The sequence below is a fragment of the Equus caballus genome, chromosome 28 (genome assembly GCF_041296265.1).
Source record: "Equus caballus isolate H_3958 breed thoroughbred chromosome 28, TB-T2T, whole genome shotgun sequence".
In the NCBI taxonomy this organism is placed as follows: Eukaryota; Metazoa; Chordata; class Mammalia; order Perissodactyla; family Equidae; genus Equus; species Equus caballus.
The window spans coordinates 45,289,059-45,306,100 of record NC_091711.1 but is presented as its reverse complement, the minus strand read 5'-3'; the positions used below and the strand labels follow the sequence as shown (position 1 = coordinate 45,306,100).

General features: G+C 57.7%; 1 protein-coding gene across 6 annotated transcripts in view; it reads right to left on the bottom strand.

Annotated features, from left to right (window-relative positions):
- MPPED1 (metallophosphoesterase domain containing 1) overlaps positions 1 to 17,042 on the bottom strand; it is an 80,119-nt gene that overhangs the window by 3,806 nt on the left and 59,271 nt on the right. For all 6 annotated transcript variants that reach the window (XM_070254477.1, XM_070254475.1, XM_023631872.2 and 3 more), the window contains 2 exons: positions 3,306 to 3,421; positions 603 to 716 (listed from right to left, as the gene is read on the bottom strand). In XM_070254477.1, the coding sequence (XP_070110578.1) occupies positions 603 to 716; positions 3,306 to 3,421 (230 nt within the window). The remainder of the gene's footprint in view (positions 1 to 602; positions 717 to 3,305; positions 3,422 to 17,042) is intronic.

Here is a 17,042-nt window from a genome sequence, read left to right as displayed (position 1 = left end):
CCCCCATCTCTCCAATGATGTGGTCCCAGCCCCCAGGACAGGCCAAAATGCCATGTCTGTGAGCATGTGCAATTGGAGTTAGGGGGGCGCTGCCACCAGAGCATCTCAGGAAGGCAGGCAGCCCCCATATTTATTAAGCACCTACTGTATGCCAGGTGCTTAATAATGTAAGGGATGTAAGTGACAAGACTGGGCCACCAGCCTTAAGGAACTCACAGTGTGCCTGCCAATTCTAATGCATCCTCCACGTCACGTCCAAAAGGCCCCTCCTTTCAAAAGCCCCCTGCCCGTCTCCTGAAGACTTCCCAGGCTGGAGGCATGACAGAGTCACGGGGCTCCGAGGAAGTAAGACTCACCCCTAAGTCTTGCCAGACTTTGGTCCGTCCTCCTGTTATTAAACGTTTCAGCAACAGCTGACTGAGAGCCAATGTGGGCGAGGCCTTTAGAGAGGGTACGTTAGAAATGGACTACCGCCCTCGGCTGAGAGATCCAGCTGGAGGCCACTGGGTTGAAGGGAGGCGAGACGGCCCCTCTGAGGGGCCAGTGAGGAGCCCCCCGTGTATGAGGACCCCCTCTCCCACCCCCCCCAACCCCCCACTGACCTTCATGGATGTGGCCGAAGACATGCAGCCGCGGCTGGACACGCCTCTGCACCGTGTTGAGCAGCTCCACGCAGCCCACCCGCTGCATCTTCTTGGGGACCCAGTCTAGGAAGCCTGTGCGGGGGACAGTAAGAGGGCAATGACGGGGTCCGGGCAGGCCCAGCCCCCAGCCCCTCGGACCACAGGTGGCGGCTTGTGCCGTCTCGGAGACACAGGGGTCCTGGACTCACAGGCCTGGGCGTAGCTCCCCCCCACATCCCAGCAAGCTCCCCCCAACCCCGCCCCGCACCAGCCTCCAGGGAGGGAGAGCCGGGACCTCGCGGCCTCACGCTCCTCTGCAGGGCCGCACGGGGAGTCACGCTCGTGAGAGCCCAGAGTGGGCCAGGCACGTGCGGTGGGGGTGCCGCACAACTGTGAGTCCCTAGGCCATTCGTGCTGACAGTGGCCTCCAGGGGAGCCTCCACCCACAGCAGAGATAAGTGAACGGAGGCCGGAGAGGGACAGGGGAGGACGGAGGGCACCCAAGTGGCCGGCGGGAAAGTGGAGCCTGGGAGCAAGATTTTCATGTTAGAAACTCTCTAAACAAACGTCACAAAATCATGAAAACGAACTTCACTCGCTGCAGCGTGGCTCACGCCTGCGTCTGGGTCTGCTCCCCGGCGGCCTCCCCGAGCCGCCCGTATGGCGGCTGCTTATTATCCTCGCACGGCTTCACAAACGGAGAGCAACTGATGGCTCCATGTGAGCCCCGAGGGCTCATCTGGGCCCCTCTCTGTTTGGGTGGGCGGGACAGGTGTCTGCAACTGCTGGGAGGGGAAGGGGCCCTTTGACTGGAAGATTCAGGCGGCTGCAGGAGATGTGGACTTAGAGATGTGGGGGGCAAGGACAAGAGGAGGGTAGCGGGCAGGGAACAGGCCGGGGCAGATGGTGGTGTGTAAGTCCCAGGCTCTGCTACCTACTGGCTTTGTGACCTTGGACAAGTCACTTAACGTCTCTGTGCCTCAATCGACAATTCATCCAACAACTGGGCAGGGCTGGGCTGAGCACACGGGCATCCCCAAAACAGGAGGTATGTGTTGTGCGTGCAGCGGGCGTGGTGGAGCACCCAGAGAACAGCAACCCCAAAGATGCTGTTTGCAGGAATGCATGGAGGGGTGGAAAGGAGGAAAGCAAGCGGGGGTGCCGGGGGAGGGAGGAAACAAAAACCTGGCCCCACAGCCTCACTCTAAGTGAGCGATGACGTTGAATGTTGAAGGGAGCTCCTCCAGCGGGCAGGAGGCTGCAGGTGGGATAGCAGAGCTGGGGACGATCCCGCTGTGTCACCCCTAAACCATGTCAAGGACCCTGGGACTCAGGGCTCCCTCTGCTTGGAAATGGGGGTAGGGAAGCCTTCCTTTCAGCATTCTGTGACAGTGGAGGGGGGCGCCGGAGGACACTGGCTGGGCGTGTGGCACACAGTAGGTACTCAGGGCAGGTTCTCCCGCCACAGGTGTGTGAGTGAATGACTCTCAAGCTGCGCTGGGCCTCACGCTCTCGCCCCTCCCTTCCCTGCTCTCCAGCCCCGACTCAGAGGTCGCCTCTTCCACAAGCCTCCCCAGGCCTCCTCTGACAGCCTCTCCTCCTCGAGCATGTCCCGCTGGGCTTGGCCATCCTGTGCCCCTTGACCCGGCAGCCGGTGAGCCCGGAGGCAAGCACTGCGTCAGGTGAGCCCCTGGTCCAGCATCACCCAGCCCCAGCCTGGCCCCAAGCACCGAGGGCGACAGCAGGTTCGGCGGAGGCTGTAGTGGGAGGAAGAGGCTGGTCTGGGCCAGACTGCTGGGGGCCGGACTTCATTCTAAGGCCTGAGGGAGCCACGAAAGGTTATAGAGAGATGGCATGGCATAACTGACGATTCAGAGAGCTCCTTCCTACTGAGGGGAGGGCAGTGGACTGAGGAGTAAGACCCAGGGCTAGGGGACTGGTGAGGAGGTCACAGTGGTCACCAGAGAGACAGAAGACAGTGGCCTGGACCGAGGTGGGGACAGCAGCGTGGAGAGGAGAGGAAGGAGCTGGGACACAGTTTGAAGGCAGAGTAGATGGATGTGCTGATGGACAGGAAGTGGGGTGTGAGGGAAGAGGGAACAGAGGATTGAGCAAACCCCCAGAGGGGCCAGCCAGCGGGGGCCCTGGAGGTGGCGAGTGGTGACATCAGCTTGGACCAGCGAGGAGGCAGTGAGGGCAGGAGGAAAGCTGCCGGGTGTGGAATCCGCAGGCCCGGGGGACTGTTGGAATGGGTCGGGTGAGGGGTACAGAGAGGGAGCCTGGTGACAGTGACCTTGGTTGTGTCCAGCACCCAGAACTCAGGTCTTGAGAGCCCAAGGCCAGCCCTGCCTCTGAGCCCCTGAGCTCCAGTGCACCGTGTGTAAAGTGGGCAGCTAACTCTGACTTCCCCGCGTGGCTGTGATGCATCCACGAGGTAACAAGGTGAGCCCTCAGCACACAGTGGGTGCTCAGGAAATAAGGGGACAACGAGACGACTTGTCCTCGATGGCCCCGCAAGCCAGGCTCAGAACAGAGCCTGTCCCGGGCTCCTCTCCACAGGCCAGGCTGACCTCAGTGCCAGGCCAGGCGGCCCCCACCCCCAGCCCCGCACCCGCCGCGTTCTCCCCCAGACCAGGCAGGCCTGCGGGGCCCGGCCAGCCGAGGCAGCCAGCTGACTCTTACCCAGGGGTGGCCCATGGGTTATCAGGATGTCCACGCCTTCGGGGATGAGGTTCCACTTCTCCAGCAGCGCTTGGCCTCGCGGGAGGTTAAAGCCCCAGCCGTAAAACCAGGGCTGCCTGTCGGGGAAGAGCAGGTGGTTCAGAGACGGCCGCCAAAAGGGCGAGGCAGGCCCAGGCAGAGGAACAGGCCACAGGCCAAACGGCCTCAGGACCGGCTTGACACCTGGCAACTCCATCACGGGAAAGCTGCAATGGGCCCAACTCGGCCAGAATACTGACCAGTTAGGGGGCTGTGGGGCATCACTGGCAGTCTCTTCCCTTCTTCCTCCTGCTTAACCACAGTTTCTGATTTCCTATGATGAACAAGTATTATTTATGTAATTTAAAAAAGTGGAAGTTAAAAAAAATCAGCTTCTGCTATGGGGCCGGCCCAGGGGCGTAGTGGTTAAGTTTGCATGCTCCACTTCAGTGGACCAGGTTTCACCAGTGTGGATCCTGGGTATGGACCCACACACCACTCATTAAACCATGCTGTGGCGGCATCCCACATACAAAATGGAGGAAGACTGGCACAGATGTTAGCTCAAGGCCAATCTTCCTCACCAAAAGATAAATAAATAAAAATAAAAAACAAATAAATCAGCTTCTGCCATAGGCCTTTCTTGCTCCAAGCCCTTCTAAGGAAACCAGAGAGAAGAACATTCTCGCCTGCCTGCACTGTGGGAGATGCTCCTCCGTCCTCCCTCCCACAGCTGGGGCAGGTGAAGCCCCAACCAAGAGAGAAGGGGTTCCAGGTGGGGGAGGCTCAGGCCAGCTTCCACCGGAAGCTCCCCAGACTCCGGAGGGCTCCATCCATCCGCGGCTCTAAGGGCAGAGCCAGATGGACCCAGGACAATTAACAGGATCCCAACCTGGAGGGAGACCATCATGCACGCCACTGCCCTCGCCTGGTCCAGTGGCGAGCATGTAACCTAGATCCCTCCAGTCAGAGGCTGTCACAGACACATTTCCTTCCACGATGAGAGAAGAGGATGCTGTCCTCCCTGCGTATGAACAGCGAGCTTCTTGCCTCGGGAGCTTTCAGCAGCTGTTAAGCTATCCCAAAAGGAGAGAACGAGGTAACACCGGGGAGTGCTGGGGAGTGCTCCAGTGCTGGAACACGCTGGGCCAGTGTGGCTGGGCCCAGGGGAGCCAGCTGGATCAGACTGCACCAGAAACCCACCATACCTCTGCATTTCTCAGTGCTATGGGCCAATAGGAAGCCATTTGAATTGGATTTTTATTTGCAACAAAAACATCCTAAGCATCATCCCTTAGGCCTGAGTCATTATAAGATCCCACATGAACACAGCCTTTTAGTGTTACAAAGGCACCCTCATCACCATCATCATCACCACCATCAGCATCACCATTGTCACCATCACCATCATCACCACCACCATCAGCATCACCATTGTCACCATCACCATCATCATCACCACCATCAGCATCACCATTGTCACCATCACCATCATCATCACCACCATCAGCATCACCATTGTCACCATCACCATCATCATCACCACCATCAGCATCACCATTGTCACCATCACCATCATCATCACCATCAGCATCACCATTGTCACCATCACCATCATCATCAGCACCATCAGCATCACCATTGTCACCATCACCATCATTGCCATAACCATCATCACCATGACCTCATTATCACCACCATCATCATACCCATCATCACCATCCCCATCACCACCATCATCACCATCACTGTTATCACCATCACCATCACCACCATCACTACCACTACCATCATCAGTATCACCACTATTGTGGGTCAAATTGTGTCCCCCCCCCGAAATATATGTTGAGGTATTAACCCCCAGTATCTGTGAATGTGGCTTTATTTAGACACAGAGGTTTTGCAGATGTAATCAAGCTCAGATGAGGTCACACCAGATTACAGTGTCCTTATAACACGGCCATGTGAAAACACAGAGACACAGACAGAGAGAAAAGGTCACGTGACAACAGACATTGAGACTGCAGTGATGTGTCTACAAGCCATGGAATGCCAAGGATCGCCAGCCACCCAAAGCCGGGATAGGGGCCTGGCACAGATTCTCCCTTGGACCCTCAGAAAGAACCAGCCCTGGGAAGCACCTTGGTTCCAGACCTCCAGCCTCCAGAGCTGTGAGAGAATAAATTCCTGTTGTTTGAAGCCGCATGGTTTGTCGTAAATAGTTATGCAGCCCTAGGAGACGGATACAATCACCATCACCACCATCATCATCCCCACCATCACCTCCCACCCACCACCAGGGACCTTCACCCTGCAGCTGGGGAAACGGGTCTCTTCCTTGCTGAGTGATGGACGAGGAGGCTGAGCACCAGCGAGTAGAACACGAATGCTGTCACCAGCACTTCTGGGACATCTCCTTTTTTGCCAGGCGCCATCTAAGTACATTACAGGGATGGGTTTATCTGCTTGTTACAAGAACCCTGTGAATTAAGGACTAGGATTATTACCATTTCACAGACAAGAAGCAGAGGCTTAGAGAGCGGCGCTGGCTCAGACCTGTGGGCCCAGGTGCACGGACTCCCAGGCTGGGCACCTCACTACCGCCCGCTTGCTGGCACACAATGCACAAATCAGTAACAGGGCCGGGCTTTCACCTTCGAAGCCTCTCACGTGCCATTAAACTCCCTCTCGGGGCCACACACACTTCCTTCCACAGGCAGGCTGACATCCCTGGTGTTGACCCAACGGCGCTACCCTGCTGGAGGCCATCCCATGCACCTCTTTGGAACCACGGCGGTTCCACAGCACACCATTTGAAAACCCTGATTTAGTCCCACCATGGCAGGTTCTGGACAAGACTGAGGTTCGGGGGTGGGTGGGCGAGGGAGATGCCCAGGTCACCCAGTGAATCAGGAGAGAACTCATTTTCGAACTCAGATCGGACACTTTCTCTCCTCAGCCTTCGAGCCTCCAGCGCTGTGTCCTGGAACATGGGCTTGTGGAGGAGGTCGATGGGTGACCACGCTCGTCATTTGGGTCAAAAGTCCTTTTGCTATTTCAGACACGTGCAGGATCCCCCCCCCCCCACTGCCAGCCTTGCTCACCTGTGACTCCTGCCAAGAGTACCAGTTCCCTTCTTTCTCCTGCCCACCCCTGCCCTCACACCACATTTACCCTTCAAAACCCTGTCTGCTCCAGTTTCCCCTCTCACCTTGAATGCCCAGCACCAGCCCAGGGGAGGGCCAAAGAAACGTTTGTGTAATGAATGGTGGAGAGTGAGATAGACAATGAATGAACGAATGGATTTATTAACAGGATGTCAAACAGGACTTCTCCTGTTGCCTTGGGATTGCAGCCCGACCTTCAAGCTGAAAATGATCCCGCACATTCAAAAGAGAGCTTCCAGCTGCTGCCCCGGAAAACTTATTAAAAGCAGGCAGAACATGCCAGGCCACCATCTCCCCGAGTCCCTACCAGCCTAAGTCCTAGCCTTGAGGAAGAGGGCTGTGGCTCCTGCCTTATACTTGTGGGGGAGGTCTAATGCATTGCAGCCGCCATCATCTCCATCACCATCACCATTGCCACCACTGTCACCGTCATCACCACTATCATCGTCACTCACCACCACCACCACCATCACCACCACCACCATCACCACCACCATCACCACCACCATCACCACCACCACCACCACCACCACCACCACCACCACCACCATCACCACCACCATCACCACCATCACCACCACCATCACCACCACCACCACCACCACCACCTCCATCACCACCACCACCACCACCACCACCACCACCACCACCACCACCATCACCACCACCACCACCACCATCACCACCACCACCATCACCACCACCACCACCACCACCACCACCACCACCATCACCACCACCACCACCACCACCACCACCACCACCACCACCATCACCACCACCACCACCACCACCTCCATCACCACCACCACCACCACCACCACCACCATCACCACCACCACCATCACCACCACCATTACCATCATCATCACCATCACCACCACCACCACCATCATCCCCACATCATCACCATCACTATCACTATCATCATTATGAAACCCACCCATGGACCCTGGATGCAGAATCTTCAGCCTAGGGTAGGGTTTTTCAAACTACATTTTGATGGGTTGCTACAGCACTTAAAAAGAAAAGAAAACATCAGAGTACATCAGAGCAGGGGGCGATCGTTCAGCTGAATATATTTATATTTACTTGGACACCCACAAGCCAGTGCACTGAGTCACAACGTGAAATCCTTTTCCTACCACAGTTCCTGGTCAGGTGAGAGTCTGGCTCTAGCGGCAAGCCGAGGCAGCTACCCGCCGATACGCTGAGCCCGTGGCTCTGCAGTGTCTAAAGCCCTCGGACCCGGAGCACGCCGGGAGTCTGGCTTTGGCTGAGCCAGGGCGGGGTGGCTGTGGGAAGGCTGCAGCAGCCGGGCAGCCGCTCCAACAGCCAAGCCCAGTGGTCCTCCCAGGAGCTCACAGCCATGGAGCCGACAGGGAGAGGAGCAACGCGCTTCTGGTGCCCCCTTCCAAACACAGGATCCATTTTTCAAAAATCTAATCAAATATTTACAAGATGGGATGAGGCCTCATCAGTATGGAGAGAATGAGTGTGTTAATTTCCGTGAGCCACAGCAAGAGGTGCCCTTTTGAAAGAGACACTTAGAAATACATCAGAGACCCCACAGACCCCCAGGAGCTGACCCCCATGAGCCTCCGGCTGGCCCACCTTCGCCTCACCCAGCCTTCCTCTGGGGTGGTGTTTCCCTGTAGACACACCTGCCTGGTTCTTGGAAAGACATCACCTCCAATCCTGGGAAGCTGGGAGCTGCCCTGCCCCCAGGGACACCCAGGGACATTGCTCAAGTTGGCTGGACACTGAAGTTGGCATCAGACATCCTGGTTCTGCCCCTGGGCTGGTCACTTCACCCCTCCCAGCCTGTTTCCTCCCACGTAAAAGGGGACAATGATGCCTATGTCCCCAGACCTTAGCCCATGAGGTCAGAGGAGTCCTTCTTGCTTGATGCTGTACCCCACTGCCTGACACAGAGGGGAGGGTAGGTGGGAGGGAGGGAGGGAGGAGGTCTCAGAGGATTGAACTGTACCACCGCTGTGAAATGCCTGTGAACACCCAGGAGCTCCGTCAACGGGAAAAGGTGCTATGCCAGCTTTTAGGGAAATTTGTAGGGGAGAAGGAAGATCAAATCACACATGGAAACATCCAGAGGGGACCTCCCAGGATGGCCCACTGGCTGGGCAGCCTTTCTCAAGGGTGGCCAGCAGTGGGCAGCTGGCAGACGGGGCCCAGAGCAGTGGGAGAGATGGACTCTTCAGGGTGCCCTCACTCCCCAGGGGCATTTGACCAGCTCACAGGGCCCGGAAAACCCTCCATGCCTCCTGGACGACGTCCACTCAGGTTTCTGCCGTGGGAAGAGGGGACACATGGGTGGCACCAGTCCTTCCTCAGGACAAAGTCTGCCCCAGATGCTCCCAGCATCCCAAGTTTGGTCACTTAACCCTCTCCTCGTCCAGCAAGGCCCTTTGGGCCAGAGGGGAAGTGCAAGGCTGCCCGGGGTTCCAGACAGAGGACGGAGCAGGCAGGGGTTCACAGGGCCCTTCACCCAAGCAGCGGGGGTCCAGCCCGCCTCTGCTGCCCTCAATGCCCCCACCCACCGGGGTGCAGCCGTGGGCTGAGACCCACGAATGCGCGAGACGCGATGCTGGGGCGATGCAAGAGGCACGGTCCCCGGACCCGGCCTCACCACCCTGAGGGCCAGGAGCCCTGACGTCTGCCCACCATCCGGGCCACGCCACAGGCCCCAAAGAGATCGGATGAATCAGAATTCCGACAGAGCACGGGCAGCGGCTTTATGTCCTGAATTTCTGTCTTTCTGTTCTAAAGTAACCATTGGAATAATTTTCTTACAGAATGATAGTTGCCATGACAACCAGAGCAAATTTTCCTTTTCTGAAACAGATGTCTCATTTAGTTGAAAATTAGAATGTGAACAAACCCATGGGAAAAATTAATTCAAACTTTAACAGAGCGCTGAATACAATGTAATCTCTCAGAGGTTAACCCCTTAACAGCTTTTTTGTGCGCTTATGGTAACCTTCGCATCCCGTCTAATTAAGCCCGCTTAGCCAATATAAATGACCTCCTCGTGGCCAATCATTAAACGGTTTCCCCCGAAGCGTGAATTCCGGTCCCTCCCGGCAGACGGAGGGGGAGATCCTTGTCTGCAGCAAATGGCTGCAGTGCAGCCGGCCTGCTCTGCTTTTTCCGTCTCCCCAGGTAAGGCGCACAGCCCCCGGGCGGGGGTGCACCCAGGGTCCTTCAGTTAGCCTGGGGTACGGCCACCCCATTTCCTGGGGATGCTGGGCTGTGGGGGCAGAGGAGGCCTGGGATGCCCCTGGGTGGGGCTGGGCCCAGGGGTGCACCCAGGCCAGGGCGCGATGCCTGGGGAGTGGAGGGCGGGGGGGCCGGGTGGGCATCCTCGATAGGATGCCAAGGGGACACCCGCACGGGCCCAGCTCCAAAGGCTCTCCACGAGCCCCCATGCCCACATGCAGCCCAGGGAGGCAGTTCATTACTGCCCCATCTTACAGATGCAGAAACTGAGGTGCAGTGACATGTTCACCAGGTGCAGGGTTACCTGGTGACCTAGGGACACAGGTAGGGCTCAAACCCTACAGCAGATTCCAGCCTGTGCTCTCTGCTCCCATCCTAGAATTATGAAAACAGGACCAGGAATCCTGCCTCATCTTCCTCAGCAAACTGCACTTTGCCACCCACTTTCACCTCTTAGCTCAGTTAATCCTCAGGGAAAAACTGCTGGCAGGCCCCCATTTTAGAGTAGAGGAAATGGTGACACAGAGGGGTCAAGCAGTGTGTCTGAGGACACACAAGAGGCAAGAGAGATCTGGACCAGCGTTCCTGGCTCCTGCATCCTGTGCCCAGTGGGCGGCCGATACCAGGAGGACCCGCCTAGGGTGGACAGGCCACAGGCTCCCCCTCTGCAATGGCAACTGCCTGCGTCTGAGCAGCTCTCGAATGTCCCCCGCCAGGTCCCAGCCCAGCCTCTGGCCCTGCCAGACCCCCTCTGAGCCTGCCCGGACAGGGAGGAAGCAGCCTGGGACTCTGGCTCGTGGTGCCCCACCTCTGATCCATTCCCCCACGTGACTCCTCTACTCCAAAGCCTTCCAGGGCTCCCTGTGGCCCCAGGACAAGCCAAGACCTCATGGCCCGACTCTGCCCCAGCCCCGCTTTTGGACCGTCCTGCTCAGATTTCCCGCTGAATTCACCACCTGCTGACCACAACAACCTGCTTTCTGTTTCCTGAACGCAGCCCGGCCTTTCCCCATCTCCAAGTTCTTGCTGGTGGTGTTCCAGCCATCTGCAATGCCCTTCCTGGTCTCTCCTCACCCATTACTTATTAAGGCCTGGCTCAAAGGACACCTCTTCCAGGAAGCTTTCCCCTGATCACCTCCGTCCCCCAAGCACAGGTGACCCTTCTTGCCCTGTGTGCCCTTACGCTGGCTCCTTCAGGGTAGGATCAGATCAAATCGCCCCTGAATCCCTCCTGCCCAACAGTCGGCTGAGGCTAGGCAGGCCTCAGGGAGGGTTTGCTCAAGGTGTGCATGAGTGAGTGAATGAATGAATCATAGAGTCAACTGACAGGTGCTTTACCCAGCAGGCAGGCAGGCAAGTGGGCAGAACTAAGCATTAACCCTCTGCTCTATGCGCCCTCCTGAGGGGAGCCCTCCCCAGGGCCCCTGGCAGTCACAAAGCCCGAACACTCGAGCGAGAACAAGAGCAGTATGGGAACTCCCGCTCATCCTCCCATGACCTGCCCAGGTGGAATCGTGAGCCCATTTCACAGACGAGGCCTCAGAGGCGAAGCCAGATACAGGATGCTTGCACCTTCTGCTGCTCCCCAACCCTCCTCCCTGGAGGCCCTCCGTGCCTCCCCAGGCAGCCCGTTCCCTAAGGCAGGGGTCTGGGGGACTCTGAGTGCTGGGCGCTCTGCTACCTGCCCGGGCAGCTGCCCTCAGCCCATGAAAGTGCCCAGGGGGAGAAGGGAACGGCCACTCACAGCGGGCCTGCCGTGGGCCAGCACTCTCTCCTTCCACGGGGTGACAGCTGCGGTCCAGAGGGGGGCAGTGACCCGTCCTCCCCACAGCTTCCGCCAGCTCTCAGGCCGGCCTGGCCAGGTCCATCCCCGCCCTCTCCAGGCCGCACACACATCCTGACCCCGAACCTGTTTGTTCTTTCCACCCTGGCACCTCCCCTCCCCAAAAGGTCAGGCTCTCCTGGGCCACTTCCCGGGAGCCTCTGCCTTCCCTCAGACACCAAGACTGAGAGCGTCTCAGGTGAGAATGGCACCTGTCCCTGCCCCAAGTGCCTCCTGGGACATTCCGGCATCCCAGTGAGGCTGTGCCCCAGTTCTGCAGCAGGAGAAACTGAGGCTCAGAGGTCGGTGATGTGCCTGGGTTCCCCAAGCGAGTTCATGCTGACCCCTCACCCCACGGGCAGTCCCCGTTCCTGACTCCTAGGACGTCCCACAGTCTGAGCCTCCACCACCCCCTGCCTGGCTCTGATGGAGAGAGGTGTACTCGCTCTCTCTGCATCTCCCAGGCTCAGGGGCCGACGGAGAGGCTGAGGGAGACTCTGTCGGAGCAGGGGTGCCAGCACGGCGGCAGGGCCGCGAGGAGCCGGCCACACAGCCCCGAGGACTGTCAATCACACACCTGGCCCAGCACACACCGCTTACGGCAAGTCAGCAGCAAGATAAGTGGCAGTGAAGTGTGGGGTCCTTTGTCATTCCTAATTAATTTCTCCCCACCCTTCCGATGTGCAGAATCATTCATCTTTTGTTTCATGGGGTCTCTGCAGTGAGGGGAAGGCAGCGGATCCGTTTCAAACATTAGTCACATGTAGAATAGTGCGCACATGTGAGAGGAGGGCCCTTCCACAAAGAAAACAGCAACATGAAATCAAGGAAGACAAGGAAAGAGGGAAGAGAAATCCCGTGGGGGGGGGTGTGAGAGAGTGTCTGTGTGCACGAGACTGTATGAAGGAAGACTGAATGTGTGTGTGACAAAGACAGGGGAGTGTGTGTGTGCCTTTGTGTTGTGTTGTTTGGTGTGTGCGCCTATGTGGGTACAGTTGTGTGTCCACGTGTGCATGTGCATATGTGTGTGAGTGTGCGTGCGTGTGTGTGTGTGTGTGTAGTGTGTTAGGTCGTGTGAGTGTGTGCGTGTGTCTGTGTGCCTATGTGTGTGGAGTTGCGTGCGCATGTGCATGTGTGTATGTGTGTGGTGTACAAGTGTGAGTGTGCATGTATAGGTGCATGTGTAGCGTGGGAGGTTGTGCATGTGCATGTGTGAGTGTGTACCTGCGAGCCGATGTATGTGTGTGTCCAAGTACACGTGTGCAGCTGTGTGTGTGCGTGTGTGCAGAGGCAGCACAGTGTGGGGCCCGAGACTGAGGAATTTCTTCCCTATGTCAAAATTCGTGGCTTGCCTGTTGCGTGTGGGGCTGACAACTGTAGGGACCCGGTGGGGGAAGGAGAAGGAACATGAGTGGCATCAGGACCAGTGGTGGACACTGCGGGTCCCTCAGGGACCCTCCTAACGTGGCGCGTGCTAGCTGGCTCCCAAGTCCCGCGTGTCACCGTCACAGGACCGAGGGGGCACAGATGCCTGGGCGGGGTTCGTGGTCAGCCCGACAGGCCTGCTTCCCCGCCTCCCCTGAACAGACACAGGCCGTTCCAGACTGATTGGGGCTCCAGATAGAGGAAGGGAGGGAACACCACCAGCGTCCCCGGGATGCCCCGACCGATGGCTCCGTGCCCCCCTCATCGCACCCCTGCACAGCCTTGGGGCAGCGGGAGGATACAAGCCGGCTTCTACAAAGGCAGGACCCAGAGCTCAAGGAGAGCACGTCACTGATGTGGCCAGGAATCTAGGACACCGAGGGCCGGCCCCATCTGGGTTCTGCAGCCCAACATGGGCCACCAGGCGGATGGTGCCAGGGCCAGGCCGGGAAGCAGCAGCCAAGGAGGCCGGCCAGCCCTGGAGCTGCCGACCAAGTCCAGCCACCAGGCGGAAAGCTGGCTCTGCCTCTGCCCCGGGCTGAGATCTTGGGCCAGCCGCTGGACCTACCCACGCCTCACCTTACCCCTCTGTAAAATGAGGGTGAAAATAGTCCTGTCTCGCCATGTTGCCAGGCAGATGAAATGCGACAATTCTGTGGCAGCTCACAAGAAGTTGGCTGCGTGTGAAGTCACAGGGGTCTCAGGTATTGAAGGGGAGCGAGGGACCGTCTTTGCCTCTCTTGCCTGAACAAGCCACAGCCTCAGGCTAAAACCACCTAGAAATGCGAGATAAAATGTAATAAACCCAGCTTTAGATGGGCAGGGACTGCCAGCCTCCAGGGACCCACCAGGGAATGTGGGTCTTCATGGCCACGGGCAGAGAGAGGAGACTCGGGTGGTTAAAGGGAGGGACGTGGCCCTGCAACCTGCCCTCTGACAGCTGGGCCCCCAGAGGGCTTCGGGGAAAGAGTGGAGCAGAGAAGACTGCCCACTGACCACAGGGGGGCAGGACACCTCCCCGGAGAGGAGGACGCCCTGGACCTCTGCCCAGGGGTTGTCCTCAGGCAGGCGGGCCCACAGGCCCAGGAAGCCCTGAGCCAAGAAATGGACGTGAAGGGTCCCTGGCTGTGCACACACAGACCGAGACAGACACAGCCCTCTCAGAGCAGTACCCCTAAACGGGGCTACACCCCCAAAATGGGCTGTCCAGGACTCCCCCAGATAGACCCTCGCTGAACAGGAGCATGCAGTCCGAAATTACAATCCCCCCAAACACCTCAGAGAATTACTGGGGAGAGACTAAGAAACAGTTTTTAAAGGATTAAAAAGATTTTCTTAAGAGAAAGAGCAAAGGATTCTGGGTCAGATGCTTCCAGCTGAGTTCCAGACCCACCCATCCTCATGCAAAGCCAGGAAGAAGGATCGAGGGCCCAGGGGCGCAGCAGAGGGGGTGACAGTCCAACTGGGTTTACTGAGCCTCCTGGAGGCCAGGGTGGGACACGGCCATGGGGCAGGGTCCTCAGGGCAGAGCCGGCCTCACCGTGGTCACCCAGCAGCATGTGGCTGTGGCCGGGGCCAGCCAGGCAGCAGGGGCCATCTCCGGTCTCGGGCCCGGCCAGGATCCCGTGGCACGGGGCACTCTCTTCCCAGGACCCTCACCACAGTCTGGTGAGAGGCATTCAAGAGGCCAGGGGAAAGCTAGGGGTTCGTGACTTCATCCTCTCTCCCTCTTTCTCTGAGAGATATATTTTATCAAGCTGAAAAAGAGGCATCTTAGCACCTCTCTGTCTGCAGTTCTGGAAGGGGCCTCCGTCCTTCCTCCCAGGCCCAGCTCGGCTCTGAACTACGGTAGGACTTTAAGCAAGTGGCTTCTTGAGGCCCAGCCTCCCAGCTCTACAGTGGGGACGAGACTCCAGGCCTCGTGATGGTGAGAAAGATTGGAGCAGTAAAGTGCGATGAAGACCGCTACTGCGACTCCTGTCGCATCAACCAGCAGACCCTGGGCTCCCGCAGGGCACAGATTTAGAAGTCCCAGGCTGCTCAGCTCCCACCCTGACCCCTTGCAACGGCCTGCTGTGTGCACACAGGGAAGGGATGACAAGGACATCCAGACTCATGCATGAACCCACCTCCAGCCTCGTCCAGGGGCCACCCAGCCCCTGCCCCCGCGCCCCCTCGGGCAGCGGCCGGGCAGCCACTGGCTGCACGTAACAACCTTGGCCCTCCCCCCTGGGCAATCGGGGACAGCACACTGTGGGGGTTTGGGAGGGGGGTGCCATGAGTGGGACCACCGTGCGTTGAATGTCTGCTGTGTGCCAAGCAATTTACTCCTTGAATCCAAAGAACAGCCTTACAAGGGGACCCTCCCTACTGTCATTTCACAGAAAGCCCAGATTCTGACCCAAGATCACACAGCTGGGACCTGCCCGCCAGGACGCATGTTCAGGTCTGGCCTTGCACAGTCCTGGCGTTTGAAAAGAGCTGGTCCCCGAGGCCCCTGGCTCCCTGAGAGAGGTGCAGGGCACCCCTGCCACCCCTGCCACCCCTGCCTCCCCCGCCCAGCCCCAAGGCCCCACTGCGCCTGGAGGCAGCCAGGCCTGAGAATGAGGACGGCGCTGAGACACCCAGCACTACCGGCGGCAGCCGCTTCTCAGAGTTGGTTGTCTCAGCAGGTTTGGTCCCCCCTTCCAGAATACCAGAAGTAATCAGACAGATGGACGAGCTGCACGCCAATTTCACTCCCTCCCTCGCTCCTTTTTTTTTTTTTTTTTTTTTTTTTTTAAATCAAGGCCGTTTTCAGTTAAATGAGAACAAAAAATGCATCCAAAACCCATAAATGAATACGGTATGTATACGGAATCTTTTTTTTAACACTTGGGATTTTGGAACAGCTGAGTTCTTCCTCTTCTTCCGCGGCTGTTCCCGCCCCCTTCCTCTAAGCTGCTCTCAATGACGAGTCCGCACCTGAGGGGACAGAAATGGCTTCCCTGAGCCCTGGAAAGTCTCGGCGCCCTGGGAGGATGGCCACACGAGCACACGGCCTTTGTGAGACTTTCGTCCCTTCCTTGACGGATGGACTGGGGGCTGAAGTGATAGAGGGAGGGAACAGCACCCAGGGATGGCGGAAGAGGGTCTGGCCTCCAGCCTGGAGTGATGGGCAGTGGGGTGAGCCAGGAGGTGGCATGGTCAGGCCCTGCTTTAGAGAGCCCAGCCTGAGGAGGAGGAAGGAGCCAGCCGGCAAGGGGGCTGGGGACAGGCCTGGGAGGAGGTCACAGAAAGACAGACACAGGGAGACCAGGCCAGGCCTGAATTTTAACTGAGTCCCCACTGGCTGGCATCTGTCCATCTCTTCATTCATCCATTCATTCATTCAACAGTCATTTATTATGATGGGCCAGACACCGTACTAGGCACAGGAGTGAGGTCCACAAAAAAGAGAGATTCAGGTCTCTGCTCTCGAGGAGCCTCAAATGTTCTATCGGGAAAAAGAGCCACGAAAGAAATCAATTGCCAGAGTAACGAAGGCAGTGTGGTCCTGGCGCTAAGTGGACTGAAGGAGCAGGAGAGAGGCCAGTGCCAGACCCCATATGCAGGGCAAAGGGGGCAGTGCAGAGCAGCCAGGAAGGACAGACTTTCTATACTTGGTGCCGGGCCAAGTGGGGGTCCACATGGAAATACCCCAAACAGGATCCCTACCTCACACCATCAACACAGTCACTGCCAGTGGATCCAAAACCTAAACATAACAGGCAAAACAGCAAAGCTCCCGGAAGATAATATGGAAACCTCATCACAATGCCAGGGAGGGAAGATTCCTTAAATAGGACCCAAGAAGCACTTACCACAAAGGAAAACACGACTACCTTTGACCACACCAAAATTAAGAACTCCGGTCATCCGAAGGCATCGCCCAGAGAGGGAAAAGGCAGGTGGCAGAGGAGGAAATGCCATGTGTCTCATTACCAGTGACCAAGCCTCGGATCCAGAACAGGTGCAGAATCTCCACGAACCAACAAGAAAGACAGACAACCCGACTATTTTTTTAAATGGGCAAAAAGCCTTGAGCAC